The following is a 20,369-nucleotide window of genomic DNA, read 5'->3' on the forward strand; positions in this document are numbered from 1 at the left end:
GAAAAATTATTTCAGGTCTCAGTACAATGAGGGTCTTTTACTTTGACATGTCATCTTTCCATAAATTATTGTTTTTTATGTGTGCAGAGAGCATGTCCTAGGGGTCATTAACTTACTGAGCTCACTGGGCAGGATGTGGGTCTCATGCCACCAGGGTTTTATTGTTTTGGGGCATGTCTCATGCTTCTGTTGCATGGTTTGTTGCTAAGCAGGCCTGCTTGGTTTTGTGGTTAAGCAAACCTGTTTTCTTGAGTGATCATTAACTTACAGGGGTCTCCCATACTTTTTTCTTTACTTGCAATCCCCTAGTGGGATTAACTATTTAATTACCTAATTTGTCTTTTTACTCTGTCCCTATCACAATCGTATATGTATATAGTATGAGAGTTTTAAAAATGTGCCAAAAAACAGTACAAAGCTGCTAAGTGTTTGAGCTACAAAACTAAGGAACGAGAGCATGGCTATGAGCCTCAGCTTCCACTTCTGTAAAACAGGGTTTTTGTGAGGATGGACTGAGATCATGTAATGGGTGCTCAATAAATGCTTCCGATCATTATTATTGTCACCGTAACTAGCCAGAATACAGAAGTTAAAAACATACGCCTCCCCGACTTCCCTGGTGGTCCAGTGGTTAAGCCTTAGTGCTTCCAATGCAAGGGTCATGGGTTCGATCCCTGGTCCGGGAGGTTCCACATGGCGATCGGGGTGCGCCCTGCCCCCCACAAAAAAATATATATATATATATGCCTCCCACCCTGCTAAGAATTAAATAAATGAATTCATTCAGAAAAGATCAAAGTGAAAGAAAGAAAGCCAAGGGAGTAGGGGAAGGGAAACCGAGTCCTGGACAGGTAAGGTGCTTCTCAGTCCGTTTCCCGCATGCAAGGTCTCCGTCAGAGCTCAAGCTGGCTGCACGGATCTGACTGTATTTTCACAAAAGTTAATTGACCCCGGCAGGCGAGAGTGGGCGGGGGCGTTCTCAGGCTTCGCCTCTTCCTGCGGCGCACGCGGATGACGTACATGGGCGCGCCAGGATTCCGGGAGCTCAGGGAGTGCGAGAACGGCTGCCACGTGCGTATGCTTACCCGGATGCCCCTGCATGCTTCACCCCGTAGCCACCCACCCAAAGCCTGATCCAGGCCGCTGCAGGATCCCCACCAGGCCGTGCTGCGCCCAGCGGGTGCCTGCGTGCCCGCCTTAGTGCAGGTGTCCGCTCGCGTTTGTTGGACGCCCGGCAGGGGAGACCCCACGTAAACTCATCCCCTCTCTGACAATTCATTCATTCAACCAAGAAAAAATCCGTTGACAGCCTGTTTTATGTCAAGTACCATGCTGGTCTTTGGGAAGACAGCCCTGATGTAGACAATGCTGTCTTCGTGCTCTTGGAGCTTCTGTTTCACTGGGAATGATAAACGAAAATCAACTGGTATAATAAACAAAATGATTTCGGGTTGTGATAATTCCTGTGAAGGAATTATGGTATGGAGGACAACTGAGGCGCCTAACTTTAAAAAGGGTCATAAGGGGAATTCCCTGGCAGTCTAGCGGTTAGGACTCAGCGCTCTCACTACCGAGGGCCGGGTTCAATCCCTGGTCCGGGAAGTAGGATCCCACAAGCCACGAAGTGCGGCCAAAGGAAAAAATAAATTAAAAAAAATAATAAAGGGGGTCATAAGCATTGGGTGGGGGCCGCTGAGAAAGGGAGGAATCAAGATCTGGCAGGAACACTGGTTGCTGAAATGAGACCTGGCCTGGAACTTGTCAGTCTACAAGTTTGAGATTTTTTGGTTTTTAAGCCCCAGGTATTGTTCTAAGCCTTGGTAATCCGATGGAGGTAAAATAGCTACGGTTCATGCCCTCATCGAGATTTTGTTCTAGTGGGGAAGGCAGAGCTAAAAATAAAATGTCAGAGAGTGATACATGCTATATAGGAGATTAATATAAGACCATCTCATAATGGCTACTTCAGGGCAGTTGGTCAAGGAAGGCCTTTTCAAGGAGGTGAATTTTACCTGATATCTAAGTAACAAGAAAGAGCTAGCCATGCAAATAGCAGGGTGAGAAAAATGCCTTTCGGAACTGAGCTTGTCAAGTTAGAAAACAGTAATAGAAAAGAAGCCAGTGTGATTGGTGCATTGTAGGTGAGAAGGAGAGTGGTGTGACGTAGGGTTGGAGAGGTAGGCAATGGCCAGACAACATAAAGCAGGGTAGTGAGTTGGAATGTTATACCGTGTGTGATGAGAAGCCATGATCTCATTTATGCTAACTTGTGGCGAGTGGATTGTGGTTGGGGCAGCGGTAGGATCAGGGGTCCTGGTCAGGAGGGCTACTGATGCATTAGTCCAAGTGAGTCCTGGTACTGACTTGAACTGGAGTGATGGTAGCAGAGAGGAAAGGACGTGGACAGATTTGGGATATGTTTGGAAATGGATTCGCTGGCAGACTGGGCATAGAGAGGGCTCAGGGAAAGAAAAATTAAGATCGACTCCTGTGTTTTTGGCTTGAGCAACAGATTGGATGATGGTGGTGTTAACCGAGATGGGGAAAATGGGGGGAACCGCAGGTCTGGAGAAACGATAAATCAAAATTTCTGTTTTGGCCAAAACAGGCTATCTGTGTTTATGAGACATCTATATGGCAATGTCACCTAAGCATTTGAATGTACTAGTTCGGAGTTTCAGGGAGAGTCAGAGTTGGATAAAGTTATGGAATCTGTTGGCAGATAGTAACTCGAATCATGTGAAATTGCCATTTTGAGTCAAAAATGGTTGAATGCTGGCAGTTTCATTGGTTCAGTCTAATAGATTGTATTTAAAGCCACAGGTCTGGATGAAGTCTCTTAGGAAGAACATTTAGAGGGAAGAGAACAAAGGGCACAGTCTTGGGCACCCACCATTTAGAGGTGGAGCAGCAGAGTAGGAGCCAGACAGGTGACTGAGAAGGAGCAACCAGCAGGTGGAGGAGCATCAGGAGAGTGGTGTCAGGAGGCCAAGAGAGGAGGGTGTTGCAGGAAGTAGAGAATGAATAAGTCAGATGCTGCTGAGAGGCCGAATACGGTAAGAAGGTAAGTGACCTCTAGATCGGCAACGTTGCAGTCTTTGGTGACCTTGACAGAATAGTCAAAGTCAGCCTTGAGTAAGTTAGATTTGAGATGCCTATGAGTTGTCCAAGTGAAGAAGCGAGGCAATGAGCTTGCTTTCCTCCCACTTCCTTGGGAAGAGGCCGTGTACAGCTGGGAGACCTGTGTGTGTGTGTGTGTGTGTGTGTGTGAGTGTGTGAGAGAGAGAGAGAGAGAGAGAGGGAGGGGGAGAGAGAGAGAGAGTGAGAGAGAGAGAGATCGGAGCTGAATGAGTGGTACAGATCAGAAGCCCTCAGCTCTGCTAGGAGGGAGGTGTCCCTGAGCACTGGAGCAGTGAAGAAGGCCTCCCAGAGCTGGTGAGACCTGTACTCACCTCGACAAGTGGGAAAGCTTTGGACAGGTTAGGGATAGGCATAGGCATTCTAGGATGGGGCAAAGGAATGGCGAGGAGGCTAGGCAGGGTTTAGTGAGTAAAGCCAGGGTCCTACTGAGAAGCACTGGGACCAGAAGTTGAAGTCGCTGGGGAATAGATGTGGAGAGCCTTTGACTGTCAGGCTAAAGGCTTTGGATTTACCTTGAGCCGGGAGATAATGTTTTGAAACAGTGAAGTAGAGGAACTATCATTTGACTTCACTGGCCAGCCCCGTCCAGCTCATCCTTCAGGTTTACGCTTAGATGCCACTTCCCTTAGGAAGTCTTTCCCACTCCTAAAGTGCTAGGTTGGTACCCACAGTCCTGTGGCCTTGACCACACCGGACGGGAAATGTCTGGATACATTTATGCCCCAGTGCCCCCACTGCTTTCCCCCACCACACCCCTAACGCTTCCGAAGCCTCAGCTGTCCTTGAAACTTGAAATCAGTTCAACAGATAGGCTCTAGTGAATGTTATTTTTTCTAACTCGTCTCGCCAGCAAAGGACACCTACAGAGATGTCCTCAGTCCTTCACTTCTATGTCCGTCCCTCTGGCCACGAGAGGGCAGCCTCTGAATATACTCAAAGGAAGCTGCGAGGGGAACTGCCAGAGCTGCAGGGTGTCAAGACCGAGCTGTGCTACAACGTGAACTGGACAGGTTGGGCCACTTACTGGATCCTTTGGGAGAGGTGCCACGTGCCAGGGGCAGTGTCTCAAGGTGTCCTTGCCCTGTCTCCCTGCAGCTGAGTCCTCCCCGAGCGCCGAGGAGACGAAGAAGCTGACATGGCTGTTTGGCTGCCCCTTGTTACTGGACGATGTCGCTCCGGAGTCCTGGCTCCTTCCCGGCTCCACTGACCTGCTGCTGGAGGTCGGGCCCAGGCAGGTGTCTCAGCCTCGGGTAGCTCGTTCCATGGTCCAGAGCCCATCAGCCTTTCCAAACACACACTGCCACCCCTTCCACTTTCATTCCTCTTCCTCCTCTTGTGGTCCTTGGGAGACTTGTTTTCCCTTCATCCTACTCCCCGCCTAGAAAGCTGTGCACATGCTTTCCCCATGTGGGAAGATACCTTTGAAGACTGAGCCAGCTGCCAGGCATGTTCTGGAATATAACACGTTGTATTCTGAGAAGTTGAAATTGAAGCATTTTGTTGCTACAAGAACAGTTATGGTTTGATTTGAATGACCTTTGAAAGCAGGTTTCTCGGTGCCCAGGTCTGAGGCTGGAGGCCAGTGGTGTGGGCAGGTGCAGGGGGGTGGTAAGTAGAGCCGGGAGATTGCCTGGACAGCAGTGGGCAGGATCCACCTTCTCAGCTGGGGCTCTAACCATCTGGTCCTAACCAATCCACAGGCTGAACTTCTCCACGCCAACGTCCAGCAACATCGTGTCAGTGTGCCAGGCTGCGGGGCTGGGGGCTGTGGACCGCGTGGAGCCGACCCGGCGCTACCTGCTCTCGGTGAGGTAGTAGGCAGCCAGGGGGGGATCAGGAGGAGGAAATGGAAGAGATTGGGTCCTAAACTCTAAGGAAATGATGAGAAGCAGGGGGAGGAGTTCCTGGTTTGACGCCTGCCCTGTCTGCGGGTCGTTCACTGCCTGAGGCCACCTGGTCGAGGAGTGAACAGGACAGAAACCCAGCCTGTGCTCCCCTTACTAATCTGTGCATGCTGACAGGGACTCATGCCTGGAAGGAGCATCTTTTTCTAATCTGAACAAAGGTGCCGGAGAGGCTAGCAGTGGGCTGGTCCTGTGTGGCTTGGAGGACGAGGGTGGACCATTTTGTCCATTCTTCAACCCTGCACCCCTCGCCTTCTGTGTGTGTCTCCACCCCTAGTTTGCCCACCCGCCTTCGGCTGAGCTGGAGGCCGTCGCCCTGGCTACCCTGCGTGACCGGATGACAGAGCAGCACTTCCCCTGTCCCATCCAGAGCTTCTCCCTGGGGTGCATCCCAGCACCCCTCGGCGGCCCAATTGACATACTGGCCGAGGGCCGGTCTGCCCTGGAGAAAGCCAACCAGGAGCTAGGTGAGCAGGAAGGCCCAGGCCAGGCTAGTAGGGGTGCTGAGTCCCACAGTCAGCTCTTCTGGTGGTTGTCTCCTAGGTCTGGCCCTAGACTCCTGGGACCTGGATTTCTACACCAAGCGCTTCCAGGAGCTGCAGCGGAACCCCAGCACTGTGGAGGCCTTCGACTTGGCTCAGTCCAATAGGTGGGGAGGAATGGGGACATTCTGATGTCTGAGCCCGTGGAGGTTGGAAGGGAAGACCACAGGGACTCTCCATGGCTCTCTCTTGGCCTAGGGGCCTCCCTGAGTCTGTTTGAGTACCTGGGTTCCCCATCCATCCAGTAGTCTGCATTCACATCTTGGTTTTATCTTCACGCTGGATCTGGACCATCCACAATGACAGACTGTTGGAAGCTTATGACTTCTGGAATCTATTTTGACCTGTGGCCGTAACTCTGCCGTTTATGCTGATGAGAAGACATGGCAAGGCCTGAGAAATGACCCATGTTTCCACCCTGCCTTCCCCTCCCCACGTCACCCCCTGCAGTGAGCACAGCCGACACTGGTTCTTCAAGGGCCGACTCCACGTGGATGGGCAGGAGCTGGCACACTCGCTGTTTGAGTCCATCATGAGCACCCAGGCATCCTCGCACCCCAACAACGTCCTCAAGTTCTGTGACAACAGCAGGTGGGCTGTGCCCTCAGCCGGGGTGACCTCAGACCCAGGGAACGGGAGGCCCCAGGCTCTGGTGGGGTAAGTGCAGATCCCAGGAAGGAAGTGAGACTCAGAACGGTTGTGTCCACAGTGCAATCCAGGGGAAGGAAGTCCGATTCCTGCGTCCCGAGGACCCCTCACGGCCAAGCTGCTTCAGGCAACGTCAGGGGCTGAGACATGTCGTCTTCACAGCAGAGACCCACAACTTCCCCACAGGTGAGATGAGTCCTCAGGAGGGATAGGCAGGGTCAGAGTATAGGGTAGGGCAAAGGCCCCAGGCCCACCTGGGGACCAGCAGGTTGGCTGCATGTCCTTATTTTCAGTGGGGTGGTCAGAGGTGGAGTTTGCCTTTTCAGTACCCATACCCTCCCTCTCTCTTCACAGGAGTAGCCCCCTTCAGCGGTGCGACCACTGGCACAGGGGGCCGGATCCGAGATGTCCAGTGCACAGGCCGCGGGGCCCACGTGGTGGCCGGCACTGCTGGCTATTGCTTTGGAAACCTGCACATCCCAGGTCCCGTCTCTTTCCTCTCTACCCATCTCCCCTTCCAGATCCCTTGTCCTGGCAGGCACTGGACACTTATCTCTTAGGTCAAAGGGTCATCATGGGTACCTTTTCTTGGGAGGGAGGGCTCTAGAGTAGCTGGCCTTTCGCCAACCGTGGTTGTGAGGACAGTAGGCCAAGGAAGACCCAGATCTGGCTTTGCAGAACCACAATTTTCTTTATAAACTAGTATCTACTCAGCCAAAAAGAACTGTGGTACTGGGTTGGACTTCTGGCCATCAACTGCCCCAAAAATCCTTTTTTTTTTTTTTTTTTTTTTTTTTTTGATGTGGACTATTTTTAAAGTCTCTATTGAATTTGTTTATTGCTTCTGCTTTTATGCTTTGGTTTTTTGACTGCGAGGCATGCGGGATCCTAGCTCCCCGACCAGGGATCGAACCCACACCCTCCCCCGCCCCGCCCCAAATTGGAGGGGGAAGTCTTAACCACTGGACAGCCAGGGAAGTCCCAAAATCCAATTTCTTGGAAAGTGTTAAGAACTCTGATCCCAAGAGTCAGACTCTTCCTGAAGGGCCCTGACTCCTCCATCTTCCATCTTTACAGTCCATCCATCTTTCTCCTTCCTGCCCAGGTTACAGTATGCCCTGGGAGGATCCAAGCTTCCAGTATCCTGGGAACTTTGCCCGACCCCTGGAGATTGCCATCGAGGCCAGTAATGGGGCTTCTGACTACGGCAACAAGTTTGGAGAACCAGTTCTGGCTGGTGAGGCTTGAGGGGGCATGGGGGCTAACAGTCCCAGAGGCGGGGTAGGGTGAGGTGTGTGACCCAGTGAGCGCTGAGGAGCCTGGCTGACTAGACCCTGTCCCTCTCCCTGTGCCATCCACACTCCAGGCTTTGCCCGTTCCTTGGGCCTCCAGCTCCCAGATGGCCAGCGGCGCGAGTGGATCAAGCCCATCATGTTTAGTGGAGGCATTGGGTCCATGGAAGCTGAGCATGTGAGCAAGGAGCCCCCAGAGCCAGGTAAGAGCCCGCCACCTGTCTACCAGGTCCAGCCAGCTTTCTCCCCAGCACGTGGCAGCCGCAGGAGTGGAATTTAGAGGAACTTCAGTGGTTTGTTTTTTATCTCCCAGCTCATGTCTCCTCTCCCCAGTACAGGCTTTCAAGGCAGGGCAGGGCTTTATGCCAGTGGGGCAGGCTCAGTCTGTGTGGCCTCTGTTTCTTCCCGGGTTGACTTCTGCATGGCAGGGGCCCACCCTGCTAAGTCAAGGCAGCCAGTGTTTACCCAGGGCCTGTTTTTATCTGCAAGCTCAGTTCAATTGGTCGACATTTACTGAGCGCCCATCGGGTGCTGGGCACCATGCTAGGACCTGTGGTGGAATCAAGATAAAGGCCAGGTACCATTTATTGAATGGGTGACCCGTCACATGGCTCAGAATTTAAAAAGCAAGGAAAGGTTATACGGTGGAAACTCTCCTTCCCCTGACCTTCAGCCACCCAGTTTCCCTCCCTAAAGATAACCAATGTTAATTGGTTACTTTTGTACCCTACCAGAGGTTTTTCCTGCATACATAAACAGACCCATGTGTATATTTGCCCCCCTTTTTTATTTATTTATTTATTTATTTATTTATTTTAGTTATTTCTGAGATACACATTTTAAAGTAAAACCCCCCCCTTTTTTAAACAAATAGCATGTGTGCACACTTTTTTTTTTCTTTTTGGCCTCGCTGCGCAGCTTATGGGATTTTAGTTCCCCGACCAGGGATCGAACCCGGGGCCCCAGCAGTGAGAGCGCCGAGCCCTAACCACTGGACCACCAGGGAATTCCCCACCTATTTTTTTAATAACCATTTTATTAAGATGTAATTCATGTACCATAAAGTTTACCCTTTTAAAGTGTACAAGTCAGTGGTTTTAGTATATTCACAAAGTTGTGCGTCAATCACCACTAATTCCAGAACATTTTCATCGTCCCAGAAAGAAACCGTGCACCCATGAGCAGTCACTCCCCATGCCCCCTTCCTCGGCCTCTGGAAACCAATAATCTACTTTCTGTCTCGATGAATTTCCCTGTTATAAATGTTGTGTTTGGCTTCTTTCACTTTGCATGATGTCTTAAAGGTTCATCCATATTATAGTATGTATCAGTACTTCATTCCTTTTTATGGCTGAATAATATTCCATCATGTTGCTGTATCATTTTGTCTCTCCGTCAGTTGGTAAACATTTGGGCTGTTTCTGCTTTTCGGCTATTATGAATAATGCTGCTGTAAACATTTTATTTATTTATTTATTTATTTTTGCCTGCGTTGGGTCTTCGTTGCTGCACGCGGGCTTTCTCTAGTTGCCGCAAGCAGGGGCTACTCTTCGTTGTGGTGCGCGGGCTTCTCATCGCAGTGGCTTCTCTTGTTGCGGAGCACGGGCTCTAAGCGCGTGGGCTTCAGTAGTTGTGGCTCGCTGGCTCTAGAGCCCAGGCTCAGTAGTTGTGGCGCACGGGCTTAGTTGCTCTGAGGCATGTGGGATGTTCCCGGACCAGGGCTCCTGCATTGGCAGGCAGATTCTTAACCACTGCGCCACCAGGGAAGTCCTGCTATAAACATTTGTGTACAAGTTTTCCTATGTACTTATGTTCTGAATTCTCTTGGGTAGGTAACTAGGAGTAGACTTGCTAGGTCACATGGTAACTGTACTCAGTCTTTGAAAAAACTACCTGACTGTTTTCCAAAGCAGCTGCACCATTTTACATTCCCCTCAGCAGTGTGTGAAGGTTCCGATTTCTCCAGATCCTTGCCAACACTTATCTGTCTCTTTGATTATAGCCATCATAGTGGATGTGAAGTAGTATCTTATGGTGGTTCGGATTTGCATTTCCCTAATGACTCAGGATGTTAAGCATCTTTTCCTATGTTTCTTGGCTATCTGTATACCTTCCTTGGAGAAATATCTATTCATGTCCTTTGCCCATTTTTAAATTGGGTTGTCTTTTTTTTTTTTTGGAGTTTAAGTTAGAGTTCTTTGCATATTCTGGATACTAGCCCCTTATCTGATAGGTAAATGATTTGCAAATATTTTCTTCCATTCTGTGGGTTGTCTTTTTACTTTCTTCATGGTGTCCTCTGAAGCACAAATGTTTTTAGTTTTGGTAAAGTATAATTTATCTATATATTTTTTCTTTGTGGCTTCTGGCTTATAGTGTCATGACTAAGAAACCACTGCCTAAGCCAAGGTCACCAAGATTGACTCATATATTCTCTTGTAATACTTTTATAGCTTTTAGCTTTTACATTTAGGTCTCTGATACATTTTGAATTTTTGTGTATGGTATGAAGTAGGGATCCAACTTCCTTCTTTCACATGTGGATATCCAGTTGTTCTAACAATCCTTTTTGAAAAAAACTGTTCTTACCCCCATTGAATTGTCTTGGCACTCTTGCCAAAAATCAGTTGGCTATAAATGTTTGGGCTCATTTATGGACTCACAGTTCTATTCCAATGACCTATCTATCTACCTGTCTCCTTCTGCTAGTAACACACTGTCTTGATTACTGTAGCTTTACAGCAAGTTTAAAAGCGGAAAGTATGAGTCCTTCAATTTTGTTCTTCTTTTTCAAGATTGTTTTGGCTTTGTTCTAGGTCCCTCGAATTTCCATATAAATTTTAGGATCAGCTGGTCAGTTTCTTTGAAAAAGGTGGCTGATTGTGTTGACTCTGCAGTTCACTTTGGGGAGTATTGCCATTGTAACAATATTAAGTTTTCCAATCTATAAGCATGAAATCTCTTTCAATTTATTTAGGCCTCCTAAGATATTTCATAATTTTCAGTGTGTAAGTCTTAAGTATTTTATTCTTGTTGATGCTGTTCTAAGTGGGTATGCATACTTCTGCACCTTGCTTTTTTTCAGCTTAGCAATATACTTGGAGATCATTTCATACTGATGAGATCAGATTATTTCATTATATTCATATGTAACTCTCTTTTTCGGGGAAATTCCCTGGCGGTCCAGTGGTTAGGGCTCCATTCTTTCACTGCTGAGGGCTTGGATTCAATCTCTGGCTGGAGAACTAAGATCCTGCAAGCCGCGCAGCATAACGAAAAAAAAAAATTCTCTGTTTCGGTGGCTTAGTTTTTCATTATATGGCTTATACCATAATTTATTTAACCAGTTCTCTGTTGTTAGCATTTAGATTATTTCTCGTGTTTGGTAATACAAATAATGCTGCAGTGTTTAATTTTGTACGTAGGTGCTTTGTACCTGTGAGAATAAATCTGGAGGGTAAATTCCTCAAAGTGTATTTACCCAATCAAAGAATTTTGATTGCTCTCAGCTCTAACACCAGCTTCCCTTTATCCTCACACTGCTTCTTTCTCACACGTCTGGTCACTTCCCGGGTGTTCTGATTCTGCCCTCCTTCCTCGCAGGCATGGACGTTGTGAAGGTTGGGGGTCCTGTCTACAGGATTGGAGTTGGGGGCGGAGCTGCTTCGTCCGTGCAGGCAAGTGCAAATAGCTCAGGTGCCAACTCCATGACATCTCTGGGCCCCATGCATGGGTGGGGTGTGAGCTCCCAGCCCCCCTGAGCTGAGATGTGCCATCTGTCCTCCCAGGTGCAGGGAGACAACGCCAGCGACCTGGACTTTGGGGCTGTGCAGCGGGGAGACCCGGAGATGGAACAGAAGATGAACCGTGTGATCCGGGCTTGCGTGGAGGCCCCCGGGGGAAACCCCATCTGCAGCCTTCACGACCAGGGCGCCGGTGGCAATGGTGAGAGGAGGGGTTGGGACAGGGGACCAGGCCTACCTGGTCTCCTGCCAGGTTCAGTCTGGGGAGAGGTATCGCGGATCTGCAACCAACCAGCTAGCTCTGGGCCCCACTCTCCACCCACTACACATTCTGGACAGGCTCAGGGTTAGTTGCTGGAGAGGGTGCAGTAGCGGTTCAAACAGGGATGCACAGAATTAGGGGCTCCTTTGGAGGCTGGGAACGGCCTTTTGTTTGCCCGGTGCTGACCAGGGCCAGGTGAGAGCCTCTCCCGGAAACCCTCTCACCAGGCAACGTCCTGAAGGAGCTGAGTGACCCAGCCGGAGCCGTCATTTATACCAGCCGCTTCCAGGTGGGTCTCCTCCCTGAAGTCTGATTGTCTCCCTGCCCCTGCCAGTCCCAGCCGGCCCCACCCATCTGTCCCCCACTCCCAGCAAGAACATGAGACTTGGAAGTGCCCGCTGACCCTTCCCTTTCATCCTCCCCCATGGATGTGCAGCTCGGGGACCCGACCCTGAACGCCCTGGAAATCTGGGGGGCCGAGTACCAGGAGTCAAATGCACTTCTGCTGAGGCCCCCCGACCGGGACTTCCTGAGTCGTGTCAGCGCCCGGGAACGCTGCCCAGCTTGCTTTGTGGGCACCATCACTGGAGACAGGAGAGTGAGTTGGCTCAGGGGGTCGGTAACAGATGCTGTGAGTGGGCTTGAGCTGCCTAGGAGGGAGAGCTGTCTCAGGAAAGAGACGAGAGGATGGGAGCCGTGGGGACCAGCGTGGGGCCGGGGGCCTCAACAGGAGAAGCCAGATGGGGTGGACAGAGCATCTCTGCCGGCTTTCCAGAAGTGTTTATTCCCTGCTGGTGGTCATAGTCTCGTTCTCTCTGGGCGGTGTCCCTGTGGTCTACAGATAGTGCTGGTGGATGATCGGGAGTGTCCTATGGGAAGAGATGGCCAGGGGGATGCCCCCCCAACACCTCCCCCGACCCCTGTGGACCTGGATCTGGACTGGGTGCTGGGCAAGATGCCCCGGAAGGTATGTGGGGGGCGGGAGGTTTCTCCCTCTCTGGCCCAGCCCTTCAGACCATCGTCTGCCCTACACGTGCTTTGTCACCTGTGTGCCCGGCGCCTCCCCAGGCGCTCACACCACTGTTGCCACCTGTGTTGCAGGAGTTCTTCCTCCAGAGGAGTCTCCCCGTGCTGCGGCCCCTGGCCTTGCCCCCAGGGCTGAGCGTGCGCCAGGCCCTGGCACGGGTCCTCAGGCTGCCTGCGGTGGCCAGCAAGCGCTACCTCACCAGCAAGGTCCGCCCCGCACCTTGCTCCGCCCCCTCAGCCCTCTGCGCCCTTCCCTCTGCTTGCCCAGCCCAGGGGATGGCTGTGGGAGCCCCCCGGGCCCAAGGGGGACGTGGCAGGGGCAGGGCAGCTACCCCGATGGCCTGAGCCCCTGCTGTCCGCCCTGAGTCTTGTTGTGTTCAGGGTGAGCCAGGCCTCCCACGCCCTTGGCCTCTTGCCAACTCCACCTGGTTCCACAGGTGGACCGCTCCGTGGGCGGCCTGGTGGCGCAGCAGCAGTGTGTGGGACCCCTGCAGACCCCTCTGGCAGACGTGGCGGTGGTGGCACTGAGTCACCAGGAGCTCGTAGGGGCTGCCACAGCCCTGGGAGAGCAGCCAGTCAAGAGCCTGCTGGACCCCAAGGTTGCTGCCCGGCTGGCCGTGGCCGAAGCCCTCACCAACCTGGTGTTTGCTCTGGTCACCGACCTCCGGGTGAGCCCCCTGCAGCTTCTGCCCTGCAGCCCCAGGCCTCTGGGACGCAGACGCAACCACCGCCTGCTCACCCCTCTGCCCCCAGCCTCTCCACACCGCCCTCCCTCCCTAACGCGAGTCTCTGCCGCTTCCCAGGATGTGAAATGCAGCGGGAACTGGATGTGGGCGGCCAAGCTCCAGGGGGAGGGCGCGGCTCTGGCCGACGCCTGTGGGGCTGTGGCGGCCGTGATGGCGGCCCTGGGTGTGGCAGTGGACGGCGGCAAGGACTCCCTCAGCATGGCCGCCCGGGTTGGCGCTGAGACCGTGCGGGCTCCTGGTGAGCTCTGGGCGCCCAAGGGCGACGGGCAGGTCTGTGGGCCGGGCTGCGCCTCACTCTCCACTCCCTGCTCCGCAGGGTCGCTGGTCATCTCAGCCTATGCTGTCTGTCCAGACATTACAGCCACTGTGACCCCAGACCTCAAGCGTCCCGGAGGGAGAGGTAGGGGTTCTTCCCTCTCCTCGGTGCACTGTGGATTCACAGCCGGGTCCTTTGTTTGGGGTCTGCTCCGTGAGTGCTGGGCCCCCTCGTTCAGCACTGGGGCCGTGGTGCCTTCTGGGGCTGGTGGTCTGGGTGTCTCACCACGTCCCGGGAACTTCAGTGAGCATGGCGGGAGGGGTTCTCCTGAGCCGCCCACCTCCCCTCACCCCTTCCCTGTCTCCCCAGGCCACCTGCTCTACGTGCCTCTGAGTCCCGGGCAGCACCGGCTCGGGGGCACGGCTCTGGCCCAGTGCTTCTCCCAGCTCGGCGAGCAGCCTCCCGATCTGGACCTTCCGGAGAACTTGGTGCGAGCCTTCGGCATCACCCAGGGGCTGCTGAAAGGTGAGCGAGGCCCTGGAGGAGACGGTGCCTGTGGCTGGCACGGGGCAGGCACTGACCAGCTGAGCATGTGAGGGTGGGCCAAGAGGGATCCGACGCCCTTCTCTCTGGTTCTCTGAGTGAGCCCCCACTCTCGCCCCCGCCCTCTCCCGACTGTCCAGAAGCGGGGCGGGGCCTCCAGGTTTGGGTCCCGAGGCTGCTGAGCATCTTATTCCTTCCTCCAGACCGCCTCCTCTGCTCAGGCCACGATGTCAGCGACGGAGGTCTCATCACCTGCCTGCTAGAGATGGCCTTTGCTGGGAATTGTGGGATAGAGGTGGCCGTCCCTGCCTCTGGGGTCAATGGTGAGGAGCCTGATGTCTAGATTCCAGCCTGGGCTGCCTGCCCCATCCTGCGGACCCCATGTCCTATTAAAGAGTGGAGTGTCCCCAGCTCCTTTTCCCCCGAGTCCCTTGCTGTCTTTTCTGACCACTGAGCCAGGTGGCACCTCTGAAACCTCCTGCAGACCCTGAGGCCACATCCTTGGTCCTGCTTTCCCAGGCCTCACCCCATCCCTGACCCCTGCCTTCGTTCCTTTAGCCATAGCCACCTGACTCCACCTCTGAGTCCCTGGCAATACCCTAGTCACCTTGACCCCTCTGTTACTCTCCCAGCGCTGCCTGTACTGTTCGCTGAGGAGCCAGGCTTGGTGCTGGAGGTGCAAGAGCCAGACCTGGGCCAAGTGCTGACACGTTACCGGGAGGCTGGCCTCCACTGCCTGGAGCTGGGCCGCACAGGCAACGCCGGGCCCCACGCCATGGTGAGGAAGTGAGGAATGGCAGGCCTGCAGCGGGAAGGTCGTGGTTTGCCTCTGCCAGCCTCGGAGGGGGCCCAACGTGGACATCTTTGCTCTCAGCCCCTGAAAGATCTGCTCCCCTCTCTAGGTCCGGGTGTCAGTGAACGGGGCTGTCGTTCTGGAGGAGCCCGTTGGGCAGCTACGAGCCCTCTGGGAGGAGACCAGTTTCCAGCTGGATCGGCTGCAGGCAGAGCCCCACTGTGTGGCCCAGGAAGAAGAGGGGCTGAGGGAGCGGACGGGGCCCACCTACTGCCTGCCCCCCACCTTTCCCAAAGCTTCCGTGCCTCATGAGCCTGGTGAGGGAATGTGTGTAGTGGCTTGGCTGCCCGGGCACTTTGGGGAGGAGCCCAAGGCTTGGATGCGGGGGCCTGCCCTGGAAAAAGTGTCTGGGGGGCTGGGGTGGAGAAGTAACCCTCTGGCACAAGGACACTCCTTCTCCCCCCAGGTGGTCCCGCCCCCCGAGTTGCCATCTTTCGAGAAGAAGGCAGTAACGGAGACCGGGAGATGGCCGATGCCTTCCACTTGGCTGGGTTTGAGGTGAGCAGGTTGCCTGGCAGAGCCGGGGCTGGGCTTTGGGCCATGGGCCCTCTGACACTTGCCCTCCCCCTCCTGCCAGGTGTGGGACGTGACCATGCAGGACCTCTGCTCTGGAGCAGTCAGGCTGGACACGTTCCAAGGCATGGCCTTCGTGGGCGGCTTCAGCTACGCGGACGTCCTGGGCTCTGCCAAAGGTGGGTGTGCGGCCCTGCCCACTCGCTCCCCGCATGTTCCTGAAGAGCTGCCTTAGCCCCCTTCTCCCTTGACTGAGAACTGGCCTCTCGCCTCCACGAGGCTGGCCGGGGGAGCATGAGCGCATTCATTCTGGGCCAGCCGCTGGCAGGCCTGCAGGTAGCTTTTTTTTCATTCATTCATTCATTCATTCATTGACTGCGTTGAGTCTTCGTTGCTGTGCGCAGGCTTTCTCTAGTTGAAGCGAGCGGGGGCTACTCTTCATTGCAGTGCGCAGGCTTCTCGTTGTGGTGGCTTCTCTTGTTGCGGAGCATGGGCTCTAGGCATGCGGGCTTCAGTAGTTGTGGCACACGGGCTCAGTAATTGTGGCTCGCAGGCTCTAGAGCGCAGGGTCAGTAGTTGTGGCACACGGGCTTAGTTGCTCCGCGGCATGTGGGATCTTCCCAGACCAGGGCTCGAACCCTTGTCCTCCGCGTTGGCAGGCGGATTCTTAACCACTGTGCCACCAGGGAAGCCCCCTGCAGGTAGCTTGTGAGGCAGGTGGGCTGGGTGGCGCTGTGCCAACACCGGGGGCATGTGCCCTGTCAGAAGCAGCAGCTGCTACTCAGCTCCAGCAGGTTGTCCCGTCAGAAAGCAGGCTCGGCACAGCCAGATCTTTCTGTTTTTCAAGAGAAGCCACAAATCCTGATTAAATGTTAGGCAACTGAATAAAAAATTTTGAAAATGCTCTGCTGCCTAAGCAGAAAACTCGTCATGGGCCGTCTCAGGCCCAGGAGTTGGCAACATCTGCTTCAATCAGTTAAACCTGCTTTTTTCCCCGGCGTTTGCCCTGAGCTCTGCAAAGGGGGGAGGTCCTGGGCGAGTGTAATGGGGCACGCTGGGATGGAAAGGTGACGGTCCCCCCCTCATAACGGCGCTCACCCCAGCCTCCTGTTCCCTCCTAGGGTGGGCAGCTGCTGTGACCTTTAACCCCCAGGCTGGGGCTGAGCTGAGGCGCTTCCGGCAGCGGCCAGACACCTTCAGCCTGGGCGTGTGTAACGGCTGCCAGCTGCTGGCCCTGCTGGGCTGGGTGGGAGGCAGTCCTGGTGAGGAGGTGGCAGAGATGGGCCACGAGCCCTGGCCGGCCCGGCCCGGCCTCCTGCTGCGCCACAACAGGTCTGGGCGCTTCGAGTCGCGCTGGGCCAGCGTGCGAGTGGGGCCCGGGCCGGCCCTGATGCTGCGCGGGATGGAGGGTGCCGTGCTGCCCGTGTGGAGCGCCCACGGGGAAGGTCAGGCTCCGGGGAGGCGGGGAGGGCCTGAGGGCAAGGGTGGGGGAGGACGCCACGGAGCTCTGCTCTCAAGTCCCTCGTCCCTCCTTCTGCCCCAGGTTACATGGCATTTTCTTCCCCGGAACTCCAAGCCCAGATTGAGGCCAGGGGCTTGGCTCCGCTGCACTGGGCGGACGATGACGGCAACCCCACGGAACAGTACCCCCTGAATCCCAACGGGTCCCCAGGGGGCATGGCTGGCGTCTGCTCCCCCGATGGCCGCCACCTGGCTCTCATGCCTCACCCTGAGCGGTGTGTGAGGCCTTGGCAGTGGGCGTGGCGACCCCCTCCATTTGACACTCTGACCACCTCCCCCTGGCTCCAGCTCTTCATCAATGCCCGAAACTGGACCCGGGAAGGAGGCCGCTGAGCAGGCCGGGGAGACTCCCCTGGGCCCCGTGGTTTTTACCCACGGTGTCTTTAGAAGTACCTCATATTATTTCTGTGCATCTTGGACAGACAAGGACCAAAATGCCCAAAAAAACCTTGGCTAATTTTATGAATCTGTCTATGCCTTACGCTGGTGGATCCGTTTTCAGTTCTGTTCTAACACGTTTTGTCCTTTGTGGGCCCGGGAAGCAACATGCGGTTCAGAGAATAGAGCCTGCGGTGGGAAGTCAGGATGCGTGGGGGGAGGGGTTTCCACTGCCCTGCTTCGCTGCACCACGTCAGTCATGTCACTTATCTGAGCTCGGAGGGGTGTCCTATGCCCCCCTTCCTCGTCGGGGTTTAAGGGGGTGGGGGCGGACAAAAGCAAGCAAGTCAGGACCTCGGCGTGCTCATCTGGAAAACAGCAGAAGCTTTCTGGATTCTTCTTTTTATTTTTATTTTATTTTTTAAATTTTAGATAGAGAATTTTAATTAAATTGGCATCGTTAAGACCAGAAAGATAAAGTGGACATTGTCAGTGTATCTTCAGCCCTTGCTTTAACAGGCAAATGAACACAACTTGAAACACAGGTGAATTCTGCTGGTCTATGAGACAGTGAAGGGAGCTTCTCAATATTTAAATACATTAATATAACCAGTTATAGAAATCTAAATATAAAACCAATCTCCTATAGGGTTTGAGAAGGCATTCACCATATCCCTGAAGAGTTTAACGTTCCTTATTCACGTTTAATCATCTCTTTAGAAGGGGAAAACAGTGATAGTACTTGTTGAACCAGAATTACTATCAAAATTCAAAAAGCTGACCATATTCATTTAGCCACAAGCCAATCTTATTCAAATCAGGACAGAAATACTACATCATCCATTCATGATCTGAATTCTAGTATATGAGATCAATTTAAATATGGTACACGTAGAAAGTCATGAGACATTTGTTTCATAATAAATAAGGCAGTGGCCAACTATTACTCATTAGTAGCTTTTTTGAGGTAAGCTATCAAGTCTGCCCTTTCTCCCTTCTTAATGCCAGTGAAGATCATTTTTGTTCCAGGGATGTACTTCTTAGCATTCTCCAAATACACCATCAGTGTCTCCTCTCCCCAGGTGATGCCTCTGTTCTTGTTGGCATCTGTGTAAGAGAATCCGACAGGCTGACCTGTCTTTCGCCCAAACAGACCACGGAGATTTGGCCCAGTCTTGTGCTTGCCTCCCTTTTCCACAGTATGGCGCTGGGCACACTTCTGAACAAAAATCTTCTTGCCCTTCTCAACATCACCCATTTTTAAATCGTTCTTTCTCCGTGCACGACTAAGAGGTTCCCGCTCACAAACCGAACGTCCTGCTCTCTCGATTCTTCTTTTTAAATGCAGCGCTGTGCTAAGTGTAAGCAGTTGTTGGCAGCTTCTGTGACAGTGTCTCCAGCTGAGTCATACGACTGCCCTGGTGCTGGCCTCTGAACTCAATATTCCTAATCTTTGCTTCTAGTTTAGCAGCTCCCTTCCTTATCCCTAGCACTGAGCCTTTAGTATGCATTCATTCATTCGTTCATTCATTCATTCCATTAATTTTTGATGGTTTGCTACAGTGCCAAGCACTGTCGCTGCCACCAGGGAGTTTATGGTCTAATAGTATTTAAAATAATATCTGTGGGACTTCCTGGTGGCGCAGTGGTTAAGAATCCACCTGCCAATGCAGGGGACACGGGTTCGAGCCCTGGTCCAGGAAGCTCCCACATGCCACGGAGCAACTAAGCCCATGTGCCACAACTACTGAGCCTGCGCTCTAGAGCCCGCGAGCCACAACTACTGAGCCCGCTCACCACAACTACTGAAGCCCACGTGCCTAGAGCCTGTGCTCCACAACAAGAGAAGCCACCACAATGAGAAGCCCACACACCGCAACGAAGAGTAACCCCCGCTCTCCACAGCTAGAGAAAGCCTGCGTGCAACAACAAAGACCCAACGCAGCCATAAATAAATAAATAATAAAAAATAAAATAATATCTGTATGCGATGTATATATATATATATATATATATATATATATATATACACACACAACGGAATAGTATTCAGCCACAAGGAAGAAGGAAATCCTGATGTGTACGACAAGATGGATGGACCTTGAAGGTATTATGCTCAGTGAAATAAGTCAGACAGAGAAAGACAAGTACTATATGATCTCACTTATATGTAGAATCTAAAAAAAGCTGAACTCAGAAACAGAGACTAGAATGGTGGATGGGGGAAAGGGGGATGTTGGTCAAAGGGTACAAACTTCCAGATAGTGGATGAACAAGCTCTGGGGATCTAAGGTACAACATGGTGATTATAGCTAATGATACCGTATCGTATACTTGAAAGCTGCTACCAGAGTAGGTCTGAAATGTTCTCACCAGGAAAAAGAAGTAGGAATTATGCAATGTGCTGCAGGCATAAGATGTGATGCAGGTGTAAGGTATGGTGGTAATCACTCGCTAGTGTATCAGATCAACACTTTGTACACCTTAAACTCACATAATGTTATATGTCAACTATATCTCAATAAAGCTGAAAAAAAAATAGTATCTGTATACGGCACCTACCATGAACCAAGCATATACTAGGCATTTTATATGTAACTAAATTATTTTTCATAAGAGTTCAGCAAAGTACTTGATAGCCCCCCTCCCTTTTTAAAACAAAGGAAGGATTAAGGTTAAATAAATGGCAGCATTTGCTTCCTACTGCCCTGCAATCACATTTCCGGGAGGCAGCATTGTCAGGACTTCTTGCTGACAGCTGACCTTGCTCCCTTTGCTCACAGGAGTGTGTGTAAAGGCCACTTCCTCGTGACCGCTGTGACTGTCCTGTCGTACAGCTCAAGTCAGTTTGCCCCCTGAATAGCTCAACATCTTGGTTAAAGAAATTTCCCTGAGAATGGAGACTGGTCTTTCAGATCCCTGAGGGCACTGGACCTGCGGGGGGGGGGGGGGGGGGAATGGGCAGTCTGAGTGGTGTACTCCTAGTTGAGTAGCCTAAGGA

General features: G+C 52.7%; 2 protein-coding genes across 2 annotated transcripts; one reads left to right on the plus strand and one right to left on the minus strand.

The window, feature by feature from the left end:
* Positions 1-812: 812 nt before the first annotated feature.
* On the plus strand, positions 813-19,889 carry PFAS (phosphoribosylformylglycinamidine synthase). Its single transcript, XM_068530256.1, has 28 exons — positions 813-1,071; positions 3,992-4,151; positions 4,237-4,372; positions 4,842-4,947; positions 5,323-5,512; positions 5,589-5,694; positions 6,038-6,178; positions 6,297-6,421; positions 6,590-6,718; positions 7,341-7,472; positions 7,602-7,730; positions 11,131-11,204; positions 11,316-11,472; positions 11,760-11,821; positions 11,969-12,130; positions 12,374-12,499; positions 12,634-12,765; positions 12,996-13,226; positions 13,362-13,542; positions 13,621-13,704; positions 13,930-14,085; positions 14,307-14,426; positions 14,736-14,881; positions 15,006-15,213; positions 15,363-15,454; positions 15,534-15,648; positions 16,591-16,914; positions 17,013-19,889. Exons 1-28 carry the CDS (start codon positions 1,012-1,014, stop codon positions 17,321-17,323), a joined length of 4,095 nt encoding a protein of 1,364 aa, XP_068386357.1. The 5' UTR covers positions 813-1,011; the 3' UTR covers positions 17,324-19,889.
* On the minus strand, positions 18,245-18,640 carry LOC137754524 (cytochrome c-like). Its single transcript, XM_068530257.1, has one exon. The coding sequence runs from the start codon at positions 18,624-18,626 to the stop codon at positions 18,312-18,314; it is 315 nt and encodes a 104-aa protein (XP_068386358.1). The 5' UTR covers positions 18,627-18,640; the 3' UTR covers positions 18,245-18,311.
* Positions 19,890-20,369: the final 480 nt, after the last annotated feature.

The sequence above is a fragment of the Eschrichtius robustus genome, chromosome 20, assembly GCF_028021215.1.
Source record: "Eschrichtius robustus isolate mEscRob2 chromosome 20, mEscRob2.pri, whole genome shotgun sequence".
NCBI classification, from domain to species: Eukaryota; Metazoa; Chordata; class Mammalia; order Artiodactyla; family Eschrichtiidae; genus Eschrichtius; species Eschrichtius robustus.